Source organism: Athene noctua, chromosome 7 (genome assembly GCF_965140245.1).
Source record: "Athene noctua chromosome 7, bAthNoc1.hap1.1, whole genome shotgun sequence".
NCBI classification, from domain to species: domain Eukaryota; kingdom Metazoa; phylum Chordata; class Aves; order Strigiformes; family Strigidae; genus Athene; species Athene noctua.
In genome coordinates this window covers 38,285,293-38,308,406 of record NC_134043.1, presented here as the reverse complement: position 1 = coordinate 38,308,406, position 23,114 = coordinate 38,285,293, and the positions used below count along the sequence as shown (strand labels likewise).

Here is a 23,114-nt window from a genome sequence, read left to right as displayed (position 1 = left end):
GCCTGGGAGTTTTGCTAAGCTCAAGAGGGTATAAGAATGATAAGTGACACAAAATCTGAATGAGGAAGTGGCTTGTGCACATATGACTGCTAATAGCAAATGGCATTCATCCAGTTTCAGATGGAATTGGAGGAACTTGGGTTTCACTGGAGAAAAAAAAAAAAAAAAAAGAGGGGGGGGAAAGACAGAGGCCTCTTATAGTGGGCCATTATCCTACAGAGCCCTGTTGTGTTGTGGCCAGAAGATCAAGAAATCTCAGTATGGCAACTGCAAAATATTTGGGGCAGTTCTGTTCTTCCTTGCTGTTGGCCAGATACTGATTAAGTGCTAAAGCTCAAGGCTTTGTGTTCCTATTTTGTTTTTTTAAAATATGTAAAGGGGTGGTGGTGTTTGTGTTTCATCGCAGAGTTGAACTGGATGCACAGAGTCCTCTTGGGATCGGGCACGGGTCAGTAAGGATCAAATGCACCAACCATTCTTAGAGGGTTTCTTTTCACTTCCCTGTCAGTGTACCCCCTGGGGCTTTTTCCTTTCCAAATACAGTTTTAATCCAGGATTACAGTATCTGGCAAGCTCGGGCATATTCTCATTAAGGCTGTTGCACACCTGTTTTGATGATACTTGTTAATGCCTCAGTATGGAAAGTCAACATAATGCTGCAGGTTTGAGAGTTGCAGGTATTACCATTAATTGAAAAATTGTCTCTGGATACTAATATTTTTGTGCCTTTCCTTCCCAAAAAAGAACTATCTGCATCATATTAAGACCATACTGCATCATTTCACATGAAAATGTGCTATGAAATCAGTGTTATGTACCAACTAGGGCTAAGAAGTTACTGAGTAAAATAGCACAGAAAAGAGAGTTGATTCTGCATCGTAAGTAGAAGCCTGTAATGTAGCTGTTTGTGCTGTTTTGTGAACAGGAGAGGAGGAGGACATTGTACTTTCAGAGAAATCTTGGATTCCTTTACTGTGATAGCAATGATTGTAGCACTGTGACTAATCTGGGCGGTTCAGGCAAATGACACTTTAAATGGGTAGTGTCATTGTAATTGTAAGGCCCTCTCTAAACTGAGGGCTGCCCTGTTAGCAGGGGATGAAACACTTGCTGCTGTCCCGCATGCTTCAGGGGAACCTTCCCAAGGAGCCACATCTTAGGTGGTTGGTCCTCCCAGACACCACCCTGTGGGGCCTGGGAAAGAGGAGCTGGCATGAGACTGTGCTTGTTGGGAACAAAAAACTTCAGAAAAATATTTTAACACTAGCTTGCATCTAGCCCAGTTATTTACACCCAAGGGACTGGGCAGCTCCTGCATCAGCAGATTCCCATTCAGATGGCATGTCATCAGCTTAGCTCCCTGACAAGAGATTGTTAGGGGTCTCAAAGAAGGTACCAGGGTTAATACCAGATTCTTAGATGGGAAAGCGAGGGGAGCACGGAGCAAACCCAAAAAATAATTTTCCTTATGTATCCACTAAGTTCAACTTCAGGGAAAATGCTATGGTGAATGCTGAGTCCTTGGAAATAGGCCTTTACAATGCAAAATACCAAACCAGACCTTTACTTCTAATGCTGGAAGTTCTCTCCATTCTCCCTCTTCCTTTTTTTGCTTGCTCTCAGATGGAAGCAAACTTCTGCTTACTTCTGACCTCTGTGTGGTGAGCATGTGTTTCAACAGAGCCTGGGAGCAGACTGTCAAAGCAGAATTTCTGGACTGAATCAGCAGGACAGAGAAAGGCTCCAGTCCACGGTGCATGGCGGCGCTGGGCTGCCAACTGCCCTTCTTAGCGCGTGGTTTGACACAGGGCAAATCTGCTGATGCAAGCATAATGCTTCTAGGTGTTCTGGCATGATGAAGACCATAAGGAGTGAAGATATTAAAAAAGAAAAACTGCCTGAGTCCATACGTTCTTAACAGGTACTGGATTCTCTCTTGTGGCTGCTTTTTTCTTATTTTCTTTTATTAACACTGTTTTCCCATTAAGACCCCTTTAAAATAGAGGGAGAGAAAATGTGTTGTAGCTTGTATGTTATTTTTAATCCCCATTTATAATGATGCCTCAGAAGCCTGAAACCAACATCTGTTTCCTTCTTGGATAGGTTTTCTTCCATAGAGGACACTTCCCTTTTTTTTTTAACTACTTAAAGTCACCCTGTTCTGTAATCAGGGGCTGAAAAGTCATAATCACAGTCATATCAGATGTGTTGTGGGGTGTAGGAGCTCACTACTGCAGAATCTAACTTGTTGGGAAATACCTGGCCTCTGTGCAACACGGAGGGAGGAAAGAGGGAATCTTCAATCCTTTGCTCGTCAGTTACTTGCCCTTGGAAGAATGTCATTACCCGCTTTACCTTCAGCATGTTTGTAACTCCTGGTGCTGTGCATAGTGCTAACGATTTTAATCAAATCACATGCTTCAGGGATTCAGCTTGTTGCTGAGGGGTAAGGAAGGATTCACCCCTTTATGTTTGGTTTTTTTTTTGTTTTGTTTTGTTTTTTTCCCTTCCCCTTATGTGCTTGGCTGTGCAGTTTTACTCTGGTGCTCCTGTCACACTCACAGCCAGATCTGAGGGTGGAACTGAAGTTTCCCTCCCGCAGGTCAGCTCAGCAGGAACGCTGGATGATGCTCATTTTCCTCTGCAGCACGGGGCCGGGACGGCGCAGCTTCTTTGCTTGCTTGTTTAAAAAGAAGTATGGTTTATCTGATGTGCGAGTCCTCGAAAAGCGAAGTAATGCGTCGAGTATGGAAAGACTTGGACTCATCAGCAGTCACCCTGCAAGGCAGCTGCTAAAACCGTATAATCTAAGAAGAGGTGAAAAACGCACGGCAGTGACCCTTGACAGTTGTGCCTGTTGGATGGGATCGGACAAACAGTTTCTCTGCGTATGCGTGCACACACGAGCACCCGCAGGGAAAGTGAGAGGCCTCGGCTTCCCCTTTTCCAGGGCTTTGCGCAGCACCTCCCCTGCGGCCCCCTGACACGACCCCTGCGCCGGTACCGCTGGGCTCCCTGCGGGCGCTGGGGGCTCCGGGCCGGCAGCAGCCAGCCCCTGGGTGTCCCGCGGGCCGCAGGTGCCCCCGGGGACCGCCGGGCCGGGCCGGGCCGGGCCGCCCCCAGGAGCGCGGGGCGGGTCCGGGCGGCCGGGTCCGGCGGGGCCGCCCCTCGCCTCGGCCGGCGGGGCGGGGGCACCGGGAGCCCCCGGGGCGGCCCCGCGCTCCGCTCCGCTCGGCGCAGGCACCGGCCGCCGGCGCGAACAAAGGCGGCGGCGGCAGGCGGCGGTGGCGGCGCGGCCCGTGCGAGGCCGCCCGCCCGCCCCTGCTTCCTGGGCCGGGCCGGGCCGGGCCGGGCTGGGCTGGGCGAGGCGGCCCCCGCGCCCCCGCCCCGCCCCGCCGCCGCGGAGCCGCCGCCGCAGCAGCAGCGCCGGTCGCGGGGCGCGCTCGCCGCCCGTCGCAGGAGCTGCATGTGCGCGGGAGGAGCGGCGGAGGATGGCAGTGCTCAAGCTCGCCGACCAGGTGGGCGCCGCGGGGCGGCCGGGAGCGGGGCGGGCGGCTCTCCCTCAGCCTCAGCGCGCCGCGGCAGCGCGCCCCGGCCCGGCTCCGCGTTGCGGCGGGGCGGCCGAACCGCCGGGGGAGGCCCCTTCTCCTCAGCCGGGGGACTCGGCGGGGCGCCGAGGCGGCGGCGGCGCTGTCACCCCTTCCCCGGCCGCTCGCCGTGGGGCGCCGGCCCCCGCTGCCCCCCGCTCGCCGAGCCGCCGCAGATGCGCTCCTCTTCCCCTCCCGGCGGACATTGTCTCTGCCCGCTCAGGCGGCGTGTGCGGGCCGGGGGCCGGGGCCGGGGCCGGGCAGGGCGCTGCTCGCCGGGCGGCGCCAGCCGGGTGCTGGCCGCAGGCGCTCGCCCGTCCCCCGCCGCGCAGCCGATCGTCTTCGGTGAAACCCTGGCATCTCCCGTTGGCGCGGTGGGGATGGAAGTGGATGTTGGCTCCTTTCGAAAGGCCTCTCGGCAATGCTTGTCCTTCTTTCGGATTTCTCCCTCGTTTCATTGCCGTGCCACACGGTAGAAATTATTTTTCCTGTCGCCTTTTTACTTAGGAAATGCCTTTTCGGTTTAGTTGTCTCTGTTGTTCACAAGCTACCAGGAAAAGCCATAGTATTAAAGCCTTAGGTGGTGTTAAATTTAGCAATGGTCAGACAGCTGTAATCAGTATTAAAGTATTTCTTATCGGTGGTAGTTAAAAGCTTTTAAAAATATTTAGTAAATTGATAGTATAGCTCCCACATCCTGATTAATCCACATACTCTACCAACTGTTAGCGTGCTTTAATCTGCTATTTTTAATTTAACGTGGTCTGCCTGTGATCAGCAGCGTGGGTGTCCTGCAAGCCTCAGACCTTCCTGTTGGGTTCAGGACTGTCTGCAGCCATCGCCTCTCCAAATACCCCTTACTTAAACACCGCAAGCCTCGCTCACAGTCTATTTATGCTTTTCTAAGAAAATCTTCCACACGCACAAAGCCGCTACGTAGCTTGTTGAGAAGAGTTTGAAAGGAAAAAAAGGGTAAAGCTGTTTCTAAAGTAAAAGCGGCACTGTGTGACCAAGCACAGTCTATAACACATTTTCGTGTGTAAGAGAAGGCTTTTGTGGACTGTCTCCTGACATGTCCCTCGAACATCCTCATCTTTAGATGTGGTGCTTATGACTGGTGAAGAAAATGTTTCACACCATGAGGCTTCACTACCCTGTGGTGCACAGACCGAGTCTCATAAATGAGGAGATTCAGGTAGGACCTGTGTATTAAAAGTCCAAACAGCAAGCATTAAAAATACATATAAAATAATTATAGCATTTCAGTGCTTTTTACATGTTTAACGAGGCTCTTGTACTTATTGCCTTTAGAGTTTTTAAACCTTTGCTGGAGTCTTGCAGCAAGGATTTTGCTTCAGCAGCAGTAGAAGTCAAAACAGATTTAAGCCAAGTGGATCACGTCTTGATGAAGTCTGTATTGCTATAAAAAACCGATAGTCTGTTGTCCTAGAGTTCTCCCTTCTCTTCTGAGAGCCCCCAAAGCTGAGGGATGAGACTCCTTAGAGCTGCCATTATGCCCCTGCAGTGCACCTGCTTTGGGGACGCTCAAAATGTTGGTGGATGCTCATGGTAGTTCCTGGTCAGACTGTAGCTTGGGACATGATGTGACGGGCTGATAGTTTTTCTTTGTTGGTATGTGCCTCCTGTTATTTATAAAGGGATATGTTGGTCTACCTGTACTCATCCTATGGGATCTCTTGATTTTCTTCAGTTTCTTCACCAGATCTTTTTCCTTCACTTTTGCGAGACTGGAGGAGGGGGAGGATATGTTCAAAGCTGGCTGCGGTGCTTCCTCTTAAACTGAGTGCAGAAGTTTGTATGCCTGTTCCTGTGTATTTGGAGCCGTTGCTGGTGGCGTCTTTCCAACATGCATCCCGAGCAGTTGTAACCAAGGCATGAGGGCTGCGCAGCCTGCAGCAGCAGCTCTGTGTCTATCAGGCCAAGCTGTACTTTTCATCTACATAAGGTTTGAAGAACACCATCCCCAGGCTGGCCCACCTTTAACTAAAAGAGACATGGTAGCAGCAGCCCCACATGTTTGTAGATAGACCCAGGCAAAAGAGGGGTGAGGTTGGGATGAATAATGACGTGCCTGGGAAGATTTGCATTCCTGTAATAACTCCTGCCCGTGCTCAGACTTGCTGAGGCTCCTTCTGTGTTTCTTCCGGCTCTTGAGGATCGAGGCAATTGTGGCAGTAATAACTGCAGCGATTCAGGAAACCATTTCCTTTTGCTTAAACACCAGAGGCCACAGCAGTCCGTGTGCTTGCAGTGTCCTGCAATGAGAATTACTGTACGTAGGACACTGTGTACTGTGCATACTGCAGTGGTCAGGACCTGGGGTGCTGGGAGTGTGGGCTGCTTTTAGTGCACCAAGCGTGTAGTCTGGTTCAGGTCTTAGTTGCAATGCTCAGGGGAGTTTGACTCTGAAACTTGAGAGCTCTCTTCTCAGCCTGTCATTGTGATTTCTGTAACACATGCTTTCCTCTGGATCCATGACTTTCTTGACCAGCAAGGAGAGCTTTGTGTAGGAGAAGGCTGGAGAACCCCCATGCTGGGAGTTTAAGTGCATGTTTCTCTAAGTAACCTGTTTCCTCCTCACCTCAGTTCCTGATTTCTCTCACCAACAACATCTAGCAGCACATGGAGCATTCAGACAGATGAGAAACTAATCACACCATTTCTCATACTGACTTTGAAGATAGGCTTTCATATTGCTTGTTTTTTCGTATAGCTGAAAGGTGCTAAAGTATTGTTATGCTTAATCCTTCAAAGAGATTATTGGTACTTTTGGTGCATTCACTCCTCAGACAGGAGAGTTTAGCGTTAGTGTAGGTTACTTGAATTTGCTTCCAGTGATAGTAATTGCTAGCTTGTCAGTCAGGCCACGAGAAACCCTGAAATCATTTAACCACAGGAAGTGTGTTCTACCATTATTAATTTCTGCATGAATTTCTTCCAGGCCTTCCTTTCTTCAGTAACCCCCCATTAGCCATTTTTGAGTGACTAAATGTTAAGCTGAAAACCTAAAATAATTAATAAAACTTAAACTGAATGCCTGGGATTGTAATCTTTGTCTATAGTGGTGTGTCTCTGCAGTTGTAAATGTTCTGATGTTCTGAATATTTCAACTGTCATATAGAAATATTGAAAAACTTACTCTAAATCTTAAAACTTTTATCTAGTCCTTTTTTTTTTTTACCATCTCTGCAGGGAATGTTGGTTACAGCAAGCATACAAATTGCTTTAAGGACTGAAAAAAATTTTTTTTTCTCCATTTTAAGAGTCATTGCTGTGTTGTTCCCCATCCAGTTTATTGGCTGTACCTTTTCCATTTTGATAAGTGTTAATATTTTATATTATGTGAGGGTGAAGTTGTATGCGGTGAAAACCTTTGCATTTAAGCTAGAGTTCAAAAGGAGCAGAACACAAGTGCTTCAAGTGGGTGGCCAAAGGCTTTCAGGTGTGAGTTGCACTGACACAACCTGAGCCTGGCTGTGCATGTGTGACAGGGCATGAAAACCCTTGTTGTGCCCCTCAGGTACTGTTTTGAGGAAACCTGCTTGCTGCAGCTCTTCATTCCTTCCTGTATTTTGAGTTGCCATTCCCTCCTCCTCGTAAGTCTCCTTTCCCCTTCGACAAAGCTCTCTAAGAGTGGAAGTATCGGTTGTTTTTTGACTTTCATGGCTGCTTTTAGAGCAGTAGCCGTTGCCTGGACCCACCTCTCTCCTGTCCTCTGAGTAACCAGCATATGCAGGGTGCTTCCTGCTGTTGCTCTCCCTGCCTGCTGCTTGCAGTTCTTTGCGTGGCTTTTTCTTCATACTTGCACTGAGTAACTTGGTTTCTTGAGAACTCTGTTTGCCACCTGCAGACTTTTCAAGAGAAAAGCCTTTTAGGCAAAGTCATGCTGAGTGTACTTTCAAACTTCAGGGTTTCCATTGATGGTCCTGGGCAGCAACCACAGACAATTGCTTTTGTCAGCACTCTGTTGAGAGGGTAAAATATCTTAAAATATTTTTCTATGTAAACTTCTGTGAGTTAGCTTTTGGAACATTATTTTGGAAGAATCTAAGTTTCTGTAGTGTCTCCATCTCATTTCCAGGCTTGCCTTGCCAGCTGAGGCCCTTCTTGCAGGACTACCAGCTGTGCCCACAGGCCTGCGGGTTGTCTGTAGCTCACTCCATCCTCTTCCTCCTGTTTAAAGCCAACGAAGTCGGTCTGTGCGTGGCTGTGTTTGATTTGGGATGCCGGCACTCCGCCTGCGCAGACCAGGTTGCCTTCACGTGCCTCGGCACACATGTGCCCATCGTGCCATGTGGGAGGCAGCAGTGGTCGAGTGGCTCATGCGTGGGGAGGTCCTGCTTGGTGATGACTGTCAGAGACTGGTGCAAGCTCTCCCCTGCCTCATTGTTGATTATAGTTATGCATGTTTATGGAGGGAATGTGTCATTCTGCCTTTGAAAGACAGGGAGAATGTTTACTAGAAACAAAAATAAAATGGGAAGTTACCTAGAGGTGAAGCCGGCATAGCTACTTTTAAGAGATGTAGTGCTTAGTGTTTTTATGCCTGTGCTGCCAAATTTGGTGCGAAGCTTGCTGTAAATCCAAGACAGACACGGGCGCTGTCTAGCCTTGAGTCAATGCGCTTGGGGGGTTCAAAATTTACCATGACTTCAGTGTCACCCGCTCAGGCCCTGTATGTACAAAACAATTACTTTTAGACTACCTTTACAAGCATGCATATGCACGCATAAGGGTAATGAAGCCTAGATAAATGGTTAGTGTGTGCTCTTAGGCTGCTATTAACTGCAAAACCTCATCCTGTCTCCTGGTATTTTGCCTGTTGTCCTCGATTGCTGAGAGTAATACAGTGTGACTAGAACCAGAAGGACCATTTCTCTCCCTCCCTTTTCCAAATGTTTTCCTGTGTTTGACAGTTCTCCACTGACCATCAGAGTCCTTTTTGTTATGGTCACAGAGAAACAGCATTAAACAGATGTTTAAATAATTTTAAACAGACGTCAAAGATCATAAAAGTTGACAAAGGCTGGACTTGTGTCTCTATACACTTAAAACCAAAATGAATACAAGAGTAACAAATGATCTCCTAATAAAACTGGTTACATTTCCAAATGGTCGTGTGTCTTTAACTTATTTCAGAATCATTCAATTGACAAGGCCATCTTTCTGCTTATCCTTTTTTCTATGACAAGTAAAAGCATCTGAGAAGATGGCCCAGAATCTGCTGTACAAAATAGGAGTAATGAACCTGTGCCCCGTGGCCACACCCAGCCCGTAGTTTAATTTTATGTGGCATGAGGTCCGACAGTTCCTCCACTCCTCATGTTATTGCTAGATAATAGTAGGGTGCATATTAATTTGCAAGCTGCCAAGTGTTTTTGAAAGGGCTCCCAGCAAGGGATAATCCATTTAGTACAAAATACCCAAGTAGCCACAAAACAAAGGTAACTATGGGGCAGGAAGAAGAAGGAATTTACCCACAAAAGTGTTTCTCTCTTATTTCTTGTGAAATAAAAATGTGGTTGGACCTAAATAACCCCACCACTGCAGCCATCGGCTTTCTAGAGCCGTGATGTTCGTAGGCATGCAATACATGCTGTGAGAAATGTCTCTGTGCCTTTGAAAATAAAATAAAAACTTTGGAAAAAATGGGATGTACCAACATTCCTGCCCTTGTTCAGACCTGTAGGAATGATGGTCTCTGCCATCTGGTAGGGATGGCACCTGAGCTCTGAGACATAGAAGCATAGACTCATTTAGGTTGGATCATCAAGTCCAGCTGTAGACCTTACACTGTCCACCTAAGTCCACCACTAAAAACCTAAATCCACTGCTAAACCATGTCCCTACACATCTTTTAAATGCCCCCAGGGAGGTGGGGGCGGAAAGCTTTGAGTTGCTAAAGAGAGCAAGATACAGGCTTGAAGAGGAAGGTGCTTGCTTTTTTTTTTTTTTTTTTTTTTTTTTTTTTTAATCATGACTGCTGCAATAAGTATCACTAGTTTTGGTATCAGTTTTGTAGCTTGTTTCAAGGTAAACAAGAAGCACTTCAATCAGGAGAAATTCTGGAGTGGTGTAGTGTGCTCAGGTCTATGATAAGTATTTCTTTAGCAGAGAAATCCGTCAGAAGTTTGCTGTTTGGTAATACTGTAAGGGTTTTGGAGTGGTTGCACTTAGATGCCTGTGCTGTTTTGAGAGGATGTGTGCCTGTCATGTTAGGATGCTAGTTTTCTTGAATTGCAGATGGTATCCAGCAAAACTTACCTTTCTGTGTGCACTTGAGGTGTGGTATTTTATCTCTGCATGACAAGTGCCTCATGACCTCTTCCTGCTCATCTCTTAAATGAAGATGTGGTTGTCATGACTACGTTTAGTAGAGAAATAAATGTTCCTCCCAGCTTGGGCGCTTGTGTAACAGCTTGGTTTGGGCAAGGTGGTGTTTTTATCTGGATTCTTGCTCAAGGGTGGGCAGATAATTTCTGAGACGCAAAAATAAAAGTGCCCAAGCTGGAGCTAGCTAGTCACTGGATGTGGTGGTTGCTTGCACTACGGCTCTCCTGGGCAGGGTTTTGAGCTGGTGCCACTCCATCAGCAGCACCACGGCAGTGCTGTCGGTCACACGCTGGTCTTTGGGCAAATCCCTGAAAGCCAGCAGAGAAAACTTTTAAGGGTTGTTTCTAGAGATCTGGGTGTCGCTGATCCTGCTTGTTTGTTGCCAGAGAGGCAGAGACTCTGGGATGTGGTGCTGATGGGAAGGGTTTCCCCATGCTGGCCCAGCACTCTGTGGTATGTTCACCCAGAGGAGCCGGGCCAAGCGCCTTCTCTTCCTAAAGCTGTCTGTCTGATCAGCAGATCTCTGACTGTTTGCTTGAGAAATGAGCAGCGTACTCTTTAGGAGTTACTGTTTCAGGCTGTCTGCAGGCTTGGGCAATATTTATACAAAATATTTAATGCTTCAGCATGTTATGTTTTTAGGCTTCTTTTTACTCTGTTTTCTATATATATATAGTTTTTTTCTTTCAGTGGTACTAATACAAGTTCTAGTGTCATTAGTTGCCTACAGGAGCGTGTGTTGTAGGTATAATCCTATTAGGCAAATGTTTCAGAGTATATTCTGATAACATTGACCATTTTATTCCTGCTTTTCTTCTTGAATGCCGTTTCACATATTGCTGCCTGTGTATGTTGCAGAACAGACAGGTGAGCTAAACTTGCTAGCAGAATACCTCTGTATTTTAACCGTTTAGTTTGAATGCTTATTAGCTGAAAAATGTTGCATTTTCAGCTGTTTCCATTTTTAAATTAACAGGTTTTTTCCAGAAGTACATATCTGACATTTGTCACTTTTTTGTTAGCTGGAAAGCAGGGACTGGAAAGTTCCCACAGCTGCTGGCTGTGGCCTCAGCTTTGTTCTAATTGCTGCGCTAGAAACATGTAGCAGCATGCTGTTGGAGCCCTTCATCCTGGTGATGGGTGGGAATCCAAGCATTACAAAATTACATTTAAAGGGGAGAAATTACTTGGCAGTTTTATCCAAGGGTTTGAGGTCATTACTGAAGTTTTCAAGGAGTTGGTCAACAAATTACAACATTTAGTTGTGGCTAGGTAATTGTGACATTCTGAAAGAGTACGTGCTTTTTGATGACGGACATTTGCATGTGTTTTGCTTTGGGGGGAAGAAAAAGTCTTTCCTGGCTGCGGAGGTGCAACCGAAAATGGAGACTGCTTAATACATTTCTGCCATGCAGCGCAGAACCTCCTAGCCAAACGTAGGCTCGTCTGCTTGATGTTTGTGCTTGGTGTTATGAGCTGGTTTTATGTGCGGCCGTGCATTTTTGTGCTAGAATTATTTGTAATGGCTTGCTTTCTTATTAAAAAAGATTACTTGGGGAAAATGCCCTGACAAAGTCCCCGCTTCCTCCTTGCAGCTGCATGCTACTGCATCTTTATGAGGAAGTAAGCAAAACCATAACGGTTGACTTCTGCACGCAGTTTTAACAGATATACCTGACGGCGTCTATTTACTGAGCTAAGGCTTTGGCTTTTTTGCATGAAGGAGTTGGTTCCTCATGAAAAACCCTTGTGCTCTTGAATTATGTATGTGCAGGATTGCTCCAAGGGCCACATGTTGATATTCTTAATGACACAGAAGGTCTGCAAATAATTGCTAGTGATGAATAATTTGCTGTTTAAGCGTTACCATTTCTATTCTGGCATATTTTGTGATCTCATTATATGACCTGTTTTCTCCCCATCTTGCACCCTTTGTAATTTTACAGACTTGTTGCTTGATCAATGTCTTTTGTCCATGAAAAAGCTTTAGCAAAATAGTTGTTTGGTACCTACAGAATTGCATAACTCTGGTGTCCCTGTAGAAAGTATTACCAGCAATAGAGAGCTTGTAACTTGAAGAAATTCAATGGTAAAAATGTAAAAATCAGGTATTGCTATCTGCAGTATATAAACTGAAGAGAAGACAGCAGTCAGCTGCACTGTTAGATGCACAAGCTTTCACATCCTAAATAATTTCAGGGAAAGGAAACTAGTGTGAACATTAATAAGCTTTTTTTATATGCATTTAATCATTAATAATGTAGGCAGTACCATTCAGATGGAGAACATAACCCATTTTATCATAGCATCATTTTAACATGATAGGCTCCTTGCCTTTCCAAGGTGAAAGGGCCACAGATTGCCTTCTGAAATCTCATCCTTGGATGAAGTTTTGCTTTCAGCTGCATTGAATCTGACCAGTTTTGCAGGAATATGGGGAAGCTGCTTCGTATTTATAGTAACACGCTGGTAGCAGCACCTGCCTTTCTGTGTTTCTGTGTATAAAGTTCATTTTTTCCATACTTAGAAGAAGGTGGACAACATGTCATTTTCACTAGTGTTTTCATTCTTGCCTTCCTAGGTGCTTTTTTTAAAATAAAGGTTATTTCTTTTGTCTGGTGTGCCACAAGGCAGCAGAGCAAAGCTTGTGCCTTGTGCTGTTGGAGGCAGCCTCCAACTTGCAGGCAGTAGGAGGCTGGGTCACAGGCCACCAAGTTGTGCTGGTGTCTCTGCCTGAGCCAGCTCTCTAGCCATGTGAGCTGGTGCCAGCAGGGAGCTGTGGATTTTGAAGCTAGAAGCCTGCAGTATTATCTGGTAAAACACTGATTTGCTCACTGTAGTCTTTAGTTGTTTAACATGCCAAGGGTAAAAAATGAGAGAACAAAGACCTGAAATATCCCATATTGTCTTTGTGCTTCCAGCTGCTTTAATGTGCTTGCACGCAGCATTTATCTCCAATTTAAAATCAAGAGAGGGACTTATTTAGTCATTGACTCTAGGAACATTTCCAAAGTGTTCTCCCAATCAAGTGTGCCAGATCCTGCAACCATTGCCTCTGTTTGAGAGGAGTGTGCTTAGGTGAGTGATCCTGCTGCATCCCACTTGGTGTAATTCAAGTCTAGTTTGAGGAAATTTCTCCCTTCTAATGTAAACAAGCCCTGATCCTTTAGGCATATGTGTAATCCTGCTACTCCATTAGGAGATGTGGCCCTGCTTCTGGTGGGGTTTTCTGCAGATGGAGCCCGTGGCTTGGATACCCTTGGCTGGAGGCAAATGTGAGATTTTTTAAAAAGCTGCCAAGGTGGCTTCAGAGGTGGAAGAGAGGGAGGAGGAGCGGGAAGAGCTGCCCTGTGGAGCCGAGGCAGAGAGCGCAAGGGATGCTAGGGGGAGGCAGGCAGCGTGTAGCTGGAGGCACAGTGCTGCTGCCTCATGGCACTGTCAAGAGAAGGTGGCCGTTACCCAAATTTGCAGTGGGAAAACTGGGGTGCAGAGAAACTCTGTGGCCAAGATCAGGCTGAGAAGGGAGCAGGTGACAGAGCAAGAGCCAGATTATGATTTGCCTCTTTCAGTGGCTGATTCATAGTGGTGCCCTTCTTCCCTGCAAGTTGTTTTAACACTTTACTGTGTGGGCTGATGCCAGTCTTGTGATGTTGCAAGATGAGAAATGAATGGTGGCATACAGTTTCATAGCACAGTGTTAAATTCAACGAACATCTAGTTTATTTAGATATTTGTTCTATAAAGTGTAAAATCAGCATTGGTGCTGCTTGAGAGAAAGTGCTCTGTTTGGAAATGGTCTAGGTCATCTGGTAGGTAAAGGTTTATTCTGGCCAATTGCAGTGGGTGGCTGTCTTTGGTCACTAATCCTGTGTCATAGGTTTAGTGTTGTATTCTGGCAGTGCAGGCGGTAAGCCTGAGATCAGTGTGTTGTGTATCAATGCCACTTGCTTAGACTAAATGTTCTAATAATCCAGGACTGTATGGCTCTTGGCCACAGAGCACACACCCAAAGCTGGGTGGGTTCAGAGAAACGGAGAAAGCCTTTCACATATGAAGACACTGTTAGTGGATCAGGTGGTGCCCTTTGGGTCTGTTCACATGAGGTCCATTTCAGTCAGGCTGAAACTGAGCAATCTTCTCACTAAGTTTTGTTCATTACATGTAAATATTTATAGCCATATAGTCTAGTTTCTAGTTAGAAACTAGATGCTCCTTTTAGAAGCATTTTCATGAAGACTGGCTAATTTGTGCATCACCCTTGCTACCCAGAGAAGTGTTATTTCTTCTCAGCAAACGGGAGCAAATGGAGCTGAACAGATCTGTCCTCCTCCACAGAGAAAGGTAAGATTAGCTCACACAGTCTTGTAGCCTGTGTAGCTCAGCGTGAACTGTACAGACCCGAGTCTCTGAGGAGGCACCGGCCATTTGTTGGGAGATCTCACAGCCCAGGAGCACCCGTGTGCCCTGGCTTTGCGGGTGCAGTTACCTGGGGTAGGTGGTTACAACAAGCCTCGCTGTTAGCCTCTTCCTACGGGCACACGCACAGCTTTCACATTCATCAGGCACTGCATTTAGGAACTCCTGGTTCCTGTTCCTGGGTAGAGTTTGCATCTCTTTAATGGGTTTTTATGACTGCTTTATGCCCTCCAAGGCAGGTATGTGATTTACCAGAGAGCTGCCTGGAAAAGAAGACACAAATGATGGCAAGCCACAGAGCAGGCACGTGATTTTCAGCACTTCTTGTTCCCGGAGGGCCTGCTGAAGACAACTCCAGACAACTGTCTGAAAACCCTTGTGCGACTACTTAGAGATGACTCTGGGCAGACACATGGTCTCCAGGCTTTAAAAGAGGTCTTTAGAGACCTGCACACTTTTGGACAGATGTCTGGAGAATTCTTTGGTTGATTCTGTTGTAGGGACAAAAACTAAAAGGAGGGTGGATGAGGAGGCGTAACTCAGGTGCCTTAACTTTGCTCCTTTATATTCTGCCTCCAAAAAGCTCTAGCATGGAGCAAGTTTTCACCTGGTGCCTGTTTACAGCTGCCTCTCCAGTACCCAGCAAAAAGGGAAGGCTCTGATCCACAAAAGTAACAGAAATGTCTTCATATATTACCTGGCTCTTTGAGATTATTGAACTGTTCAGTCTGCTGGATTGAATTGCACTGCTGCTTGCTGGGATATTGGAGCATCAAAAATAAGTGCTGTGTAAATAACTGTGCTTCAGCTGTGTGGATGCAATCCCAGGAATAACGTTGCATTTGAAAAAGAGTGATTGTTTCATTCCTGCTTCTGTTGGTGTATTTTGTTTGCTTTCAGGCAGTCGGCTTGGAGAGAAAACAGTCTAGATTTTTGCCTGTTTTTAACAAAGTGTTAAGCTAACATGTTAATTGAACCTCGAACACAGGCACTAATAACTTGAAGCCATGGTAGATGTTTCACCAATAAGGTAATTCTCTCTACAGAGGGATAAACAGTTTGCTCAGCAAGGGGAGAGCTTGGTTACTCGTGTCTTAACTGCATAAGTTCATTTGTGTTGTATTCCACTTACAGTTGTGCTGATCCCTGGTGTTCATAGCATGACAAGTGGAATCAACGTAAAAGCCATCTCTGTTGAGGTCTGCCTTAAATGAGTTTAAAAGCCAGTCAGACCTAGTTTAATCTGCTTGTGCCCCTTTTTTTTGGAAACAAAAGTGGTTGAAGAAAAGGTTTGCATTACTGACAAGCCCTTAGAGGGTAGTTAAAACTGCTTGCGGAAATATAAATAGGAGGGGCTTTACTTGATGGGGGCACAGGTGAGGCTGCAGGAGCAAGGGTCTGTTCCCTGGTGGACTCCTGGGCCCCTATGCTCTCCCTACCCGCGTGGCTGAGCCAGGCTTGGGATGCTCTCCCTGGTTTCTCCACCTGCTGCCAGGCAGGCCTGTGCACTGGTTTGCTTCGGGATCCAGGGATCTGCTGCAGGTTGGTTAAAGCTGGTGTAGCTCTGCTGGCAGTGACTGCCCAGGTCCTTGCTGCTGGGAAGGGGGCACATCGTGCAAAGCATTTGCTTCCTCATCATTAGGATCAGGGATCCAGCGTGTAGGCTGCTCTGTTTCACCCTGGAGATCTGCTTTGTTATGCTGCCAGCCGTTTCTCTAAACAGAGGCTAACCCTGGATTTAACGATCCCAGAAGGGACAAAGGAGTTCAAGTGTGGTTTTGATCTTTGTTGCTACCCTGAGGCGAAGTTAGATGATTTGCTGTGAGCTGATCTCAGTTGTGCTTGGAAATTTACTGAAGCAGCTACTCCAGAATAATTACTCTGAATAGATAGTTTGGTGTGGGCACTCATATTCTTGCATAAGAAGGGCTTTTGCTAGTCTGTCTTAATGCACCATGGAAGTAGAATAACTGCTGACTAATTATTCGAGAATAGCTCTTTCAGTAAACGCCTGAGCACAGAAAAACCCCACTACAGAGAACAAATACACTCTTCATCCCACCCCGATTCAAAAGAGGAGGTTCTTCCCAAGGTATTATAATAGTTCTGTTCATTCATGGCTGTTTAGAAAAGAGCATACCAGCGGTAAGTTTTATGGTGCATGACTTAAAATATTTCATATTAATTAACAAACAAGTACCAATTAATTTTACATTATGATGCTTAAAGAGAAGACTGCAAGGAATGTTATTTAGCTGTGGCTGTTTGGCAATTATGACCTTGTATATAATAACAGACTCAATAAATTCTTGATGTGAGAGCGCACCATTAATCAACACAGAGTTAATTAACTGTGCTGCTTACACAGGAAGCAATGCGCAGAACTGTCTGGATGTCTGTAGTGCTGCAAGGCTGAAAATGTTTGATTTGATACCTGGCTCGTTCCCACAGAATTTTCCCTCAGAACTGATGCTGAAGGGGGAGCAACGTTTCCTGTAGGTGTGTGGGCTCTGCACTCCTGTCCCACAGGTCGTTTCCTTCTGCGGCACTGACGTTCTGGCAGACCTTGCCTGTGTCACTTAGGCTTTCTGTCACCTTCATGGAAAAGGTGGAAGCAAGCCCTTGAAGGAGTGCTGGAGTACTGGAAATAAAAAGGGCTCTTGCAACAACGATTTTGGTCAGGTTAATCCTTATAGGACTGCCCAGGAAATTAGGAATTGATGTGATAAGAGTTATACTCATCAGCTCTCATTCAAGCTTTATACAGGATTTTTTTTTTTTTATTGTGCATTTTTTTTTAATAGTTTGAAAGGTAGCTCAAAAAGGGGAAAATTAACAAGATTCAGCACACCTTCAGGGAGAAGAGCATTCCGTCTCTGTACCACTCGCCCCTCCACACTCCAAACAGATCTTCTAATTTTCCTGAATATGTGATGCTTAAAAGTATGAAGTTGGCTTGGCCATTGAGAGTGACCCTAGCCATCATTTTGTTGGTTTATTGTTGGCTCAGTGTGCATATTAATGTGAGGAAGGGATTTCTAACCTGGGATCATAAATTTTTAATCATCTGGCTTACCTGCTTTTTTATGTCCTTTGAACCACTTTCATATCTGCAGTCACCGTAGACTGTGTCACGGAGGAATTCAAAGGTCTGAGCTGTGGGAGTGCTTTAAGCTTTGTAACAATAATGCTCAGTTACAGCCGGTTTGGAGAGTTTGAGCAGCTCCATATGAGAGAGAGAAAGCAACTGGGTCTTGTTTTCTTACTGCTGGTATGTACAGCCTCCAGAGTTAAAGACTTCATATGACCTGTTTTTATTTTTGAGGTTAATTTAGCTTAGAGGTCTAGTACAAACACTCTTCTTTTTTAATTTTTTATTTTTAAATAAGTGTGGTTAAGTGTAATCCTTCCTCTTCTTCCCTCTTTCTGCCACCTGGGCTATTAGTCTTAATTACAGAGTCCCATTTAGTAAATCACTAATACAAGTATAGCTTTGTCCATTGCCACAAGATACAGTGACCAAATACGTCCAGAAATAGATGAGCAAAAAATGTATAGTTTCAGTCTTACTCTTCCTTCTGTCTTGCTGTGGTCAAAAATGTACTGCCTATTAATAACTGCTTTTATTGGTATAATGTTTTTAGAGCTAGGTGACTTCAAAGATTTTAAATGCTCTTTATGTTTTTATGTAATGGTCTCTTGCTTTGAGTAGCGAAGGAGGTGTTTTACTTGCCTCCTCTGTATACCAAGACAAATGGTTTCTCCATATTCACCCTCATCTATAAAGTGTAATGAAATACTCTGAACAGTTTATAACGATGAACTAATTATGGGGGCCTGGGATTTGGGAAGGGAGGGAGAGAAGAAGAGGTTTCACTTTAGATCTCAAGAGAGAGGATAGTGACGATTCAGCTAATCTCTCCTGCAAATGAGGTTTTTCTGCCGCAGCCACGCAGCTTCTGTATTTGATACAGAAGGAGGCAATAATTTCTAAATGATGGAAAAACAGCTGTTCTTTTTTTTTTTCCTCCCCAGTCTGGGAAACAGAAGTCAACTGACACCTCTTCTTATTAACCCCAAAGTGTAGCTAGTGGTTATGGCCTGGCGTTCCTACTTTTTCCGCTCTCCCATCCAGCTACCTCTTTGACCGGCTGGCATGACTCTTACCGACTCTGGCGGCTCATCCTGTACTCCAGCTGCCGTCCAGACAGCGCATTCAGAAATGCTGCTTCAATTAGGTACTTAACACTTTCTCAAATTCAGACTTGTGCCTAGTTTTTCACAAGCCACAGGGGATAAATCTGATGAATGGGCAATACTGTATTAAGGTAATATTAATGACAACTATTCTGTTTTAGTACTGTGGCCGATGGTCCCACATATATTTGTTAGAACATACGCACTACATAATGCATATATAGATTCTTAACATATATTTTTTTGATTTCTGAGTGGCGTCAACCATGGTTTTCTTTAGAGCCATGTTTATTATTCCTTGTTTTGAGGAACCCTTTCTCTCTTGCCTATATGCCAGCACAATTTGTCCTTCCTCACACCTCTTGTGTTTTCTGAGCCTGACAGAAGATGGTCTGTGCTTTCCCCTGTCCCCAGCTTGTGTCACAGAGGATTTTAAAATGTTGGACTTTACTCCTCCATTTCCCATGTCTTTTATGTTTTCAGCACAGTCTCTCTTTTCTGTTCTTGACACTGCCACAGTCTCTGCAGGGCTGTGGAGTCAGATGAAAGGTAGCGGTTAAAACTCCCTTTGCAGCAGCCCTTCCTTTGGGTGTGCTGGTAGAAATCCCTTGGATCTCTGCTGAAGTTTCATCATCCCCTTCATTCTTAGCTTCAGAAGAACTAGGATCTTTTTCTCCTAACAGCTCCAAAAGGCTGGAGCTGGGGGCAGTACAAGCAAGAGTCATTATTTCTCACATAGTTTTAGGTATCATATGTCATTTGTGATTCATCATTTTATACATTTCTGAAGAGACTTTCCTTCATTCATTCTGGCCTTATAAACAGGCCATACTTTTTCTCTTTAAACAAAATGGAAATGATTTTATAAATATGTTAGATGTAAGTTGAAGACTATGATAAATGATATTAAAGGTCTGTTATGTGATGTGGAAAGTATGTAAATAATGGATGCAATCAGAAAAGACTGAAAAAATAAAATGTAAAATAGACATAGCAATGTGAAGTTTTATATAGATTATTTTTGAGTATGTGAAGGATGGGGAAAATATGACTGGAGACAGGAAAATGTTATGCCTTTTTTAAAAGGAGGGAAGTGAGGAGCCAGGGAATTAGTCAATGTAATGCCAACATTGTGAAGTATACAAAGCAAATTGTTGGACAGCAGATTTATAGGCATCTAGAGAATGTTAAGGTAATTAAAAAAAGAAAACCACAAAAAAAGCATGGAAACATATGTTAATCCTAATTAAGGGCCTGTATCTTTAATTTTCTTCTGCAAAGATTCAGAGAGATGAGAAGTCTGTTATTTCAGATTTTGAAACTACAATACCATTTGTTGTAGCTGGTTCACAGTTTAAAAGCTGTAAGTACAGTGGGCTGCATCCTGGTCCCCCAAATTTCAGCAACATTTGAACTTCCCTGCATTTAATGGCATCCAGTCTTTTTGATGGTATAAGAGAAGGAGGAGGATCTCAATGTTGAAAAGTCATAAAATGTCTTGTTCCCAGAAGTCTCTGGGGTGGCAGAGGTCAGGATTTCTGAGAAATGAAGTCGCTGTGTTGATTTTTCTATTCTGTTCAGGGAAATGGGACTCAGTGCACTCTTTCTGAAACTTGCATTCACAACGCCCGCAGAAACAACCCCGTAAAGGCCCTGGACTTTTGCGAACTGCTCTACCCACAAGGGGACTAATAAGGAACAGTAAGTGCTAGGCTTGTTCCTCATAGAAGTGTGATGAGATAGGCTGACACCTGGGCAATTTTCAGCTGTTTCTAAATAGGGAAGCTGATAGAAGAACCCTCTGTCTCTTCACCACTTGCTTTCCATGACTTGTTTTCTTTGCAGACCCTCAGAAGGGTGCTCTTAACTTTCTGCCAGTGATGCAGCTTTCTGATCAAGCTTTTGCCATAGCTGCAGCAAACTTGGTCAGTGATACAGGGAGAAAGACACTTTTGGCATGAATAGAAATTACAGGATTTTGTTGCCAAGGCAAGCAATTCCAGTTTCAGCATGCAAAGGGGGGAAAAAATATGCCGTTGTTTAGTTTAATGAAAGCTGTAAAACTGAGGGAATATAAACGTGCTCTAAAGTATCCTTTTAAATATGTAAGGAATTTAACAGTGTCTGAACCTACCCAGCATTATAAGGTAGCAATGGCTTGTAGATACTGACTCTTCTATTTGGAAGCATTTTTAATCCTTAAATGGTGCACTATAGTTGCTTTCTTGCATACCAGTACAAGTACTTCCAGCACATTACAAGACAGATGAATGAAGAACGGAAAGGAGAGAGATAAAGTGATGTTTTCTGATCAGGAGTTTTCTTTTTAATAGGCCTAGAAGGGCTGTCCAGGGCATTTTGGTTGTGTTGGTATAGCTGAAGGATGACTGAACGGAAATTTTAATGTTAGGAGGGTCACATGGATCAGATAGTACCAGAACTCTTGCTTGAAAAAGGCTTTTCTGCTTAATAGCTTTCCAGGTGCAGAAGTTAACATCTTACAATATTTGTTAAGTATTCAGAATTTTGAATACTTTATTCTTTTGGCTGCAACTGGACAAACCAGAATTTCTGCTGCTTGTATGGATTTTAAAGGTTTGATATATTTAGCTTCTTTTAACCTTTCTAATAAATTCCAGCTGAAAGGAATAGTGATTTAAGAGAGTTAAGAGCAGATATCTATACACAGCAGATCTGAGAGTACATTTAACTGTTTCTCACGACTGCAGAACATATGCTGTAATTGCTTGAGAAGCCTTCAAGGTGAAATGAATTAAATCAAATCTTGAAAACAAATGGACAAGTTAGATGAGTAGAGTAACAGTAGGGAACGTGATTTCCGCGTGCCTTAAATACCTGGGACAGGTTGTTTTGTGATTTGTGAAGCCTTTGTGATAAGACAGGAGCTCTCTGTGGCTGATGCCAGTTCTTTCTTTGAAGTCTCTGCTCTCAAACCACATTGTAAACATATTACTTTTACTGTAGCAGGTTGGCTGGGTCTCACAGCTATATTTAATGCATTCTTGAAAGCATTTGAGCTTGTTGATCTCTTTCCCATTTCAGTCAGTTCCTGATGAAACCGCTGCAGGTTCTTGTTCCAAATAGAGGGAACCCTCTGGGCGGGACCAGAGTGGAGAACAGGAATGATGCACTGCTGTGCTTCCATTGGGAAGGACCAATAATGGGCATCATGCTTTTAGCATTTCCTTTTGCAAATGTTAAGAATTGTCTTATAACTGACTGTGTTGCCCCAGCATGGAGGCTTCAGCATTCCTTTTCCTCCTTCCCATGAATGTAAAAGGAACGTCCCATCTGGTTTTGTAAAGGTGTAGGTCTGCACATAACCAACTAGCTTCTCTAATGTTCAGAGAGGCTCTGGCCCCACTGCGAGCTTACATTGCAACTGGGTTTTTTGTGTTTGTCGTTCTGCTGCTGGATAGCTTAGGTGAACCCGATATTCAAAAAAGAATGGTGCTGGTTTTTCCTCTTTTACTGTACCGCCTCCAGAGCTTGTGAAAGTCAGTATACAGCACTTGGAGCTATTGTCTTTCTGTTGCCAAAGCTTGCATCTTTCATAAAAACTTAACGCTTTCTTTCCCACCTCATCCTGGCTCCAAATGGTTATTAAATTCAGCGTGTTGATCCCCTGTAACATTTCTCTCCTTGTTATCAGAATAGCTGAGACCCTTTGGCTGTCTGCTTTTCCCTTCTTGAACTTTGTCTTGCTTCCTTTTAAGCCACCCAAAGCCTGTCTTTGAAATTGTTTTATAATTATTTTCATCTGTTCACTGTCTTTGATTTTTCCTCCTGCTTTATTCTTGTCTTCTGAAATTATTTTATGCTATGTGTTCTGCCAGCTGTGATTTTGCTTGACATGCTCTTGGCAACATTGCTGCCTTGTAGGGTTTCTGTAGAGAGAGGAGGCCTCTGCAGATGGCCTGTGGGCAGGTTGCTGTGACCACAGAGATCGGCTCAACATGTGTCCTTAAAACTAGGACTCAGACGGGAATCCTGGTGAGGCAAATCCAGGTATTTCTTGTTAACTAAAGAATGCTTTCCATGACTACACATGCATGCGCCAGTAATTATTTTACACCAAAGTACCTTGTGAACATTGAACCTTCCAGATAAGTTTCACTGTTTCCTGGTTGAATCGATGTCAGTCAAAAATTCCTCTTTTAAAAGTAATTCTTTAGCATAGGGCCATAAAATACTGGGCCTCATATTTTGTATTCTGTCCGATTTTGAACTGTCTGGTGCTAAAATATGTGTGTGAAGCACTCAGTCATGGTATTAGAAGGCACCTACTTTGTAGCTGCTGTGGGTTTCTAAAAAGGTTGACTTTTTTATTAGAAATAATTTCTTCTGCTGTGTGACTCCATGTAGCTTTATGCTTAAAATAGGAATAAAACCATACCCTGTCTCTAAAAGGTAAGAAGTGTTATCAAATGTTCAGGAGTATGTTCAACAGACAGATATAAATTAAAAATTCGGTCCCTGAATAGTGTAATAAAAAGATTAGGACTAAAATAACAGTAGGCCTGTAGGTTTTATTATGTC

At 44.5% G+C, this 23,114-nt stretch overlaps 1 protein-coding gene across 17 annotated transcripts in view; it reads left to right on the top strand.

The window, feature by feature from the left end:
- The first annotated feature begins 3,411 nt into the window (after positions 1–3,411).
- Positions 3,412–23,114, top strand: part of ANKRD44 (ankyrin repeat domain 44) — a 143,265-nt gene continuing 123,562 nt past the window's right edge. For 16 of the 17 annotated variants that reach the window (XR_012633955.1, XM_074910763.1, XM_074910769.1 and 13 more), the window contains exon 1: positions 4,720–4,782. Coding sequence is in view for 16 of the 17 variants with exons in the window: in XM_074910763.1 (XP_074766864.1) it covers positions 4,726–4,782 (57 nt within the window). In the remaining variant the exon portion in view is untranslated. Of the gene's footprint in view, positions 3,519–4,719; positions 4,783–23,114 lie in introns of those variants that run through there. The other variant, XM_074910755.1, reaches the window with a different exon arrangement.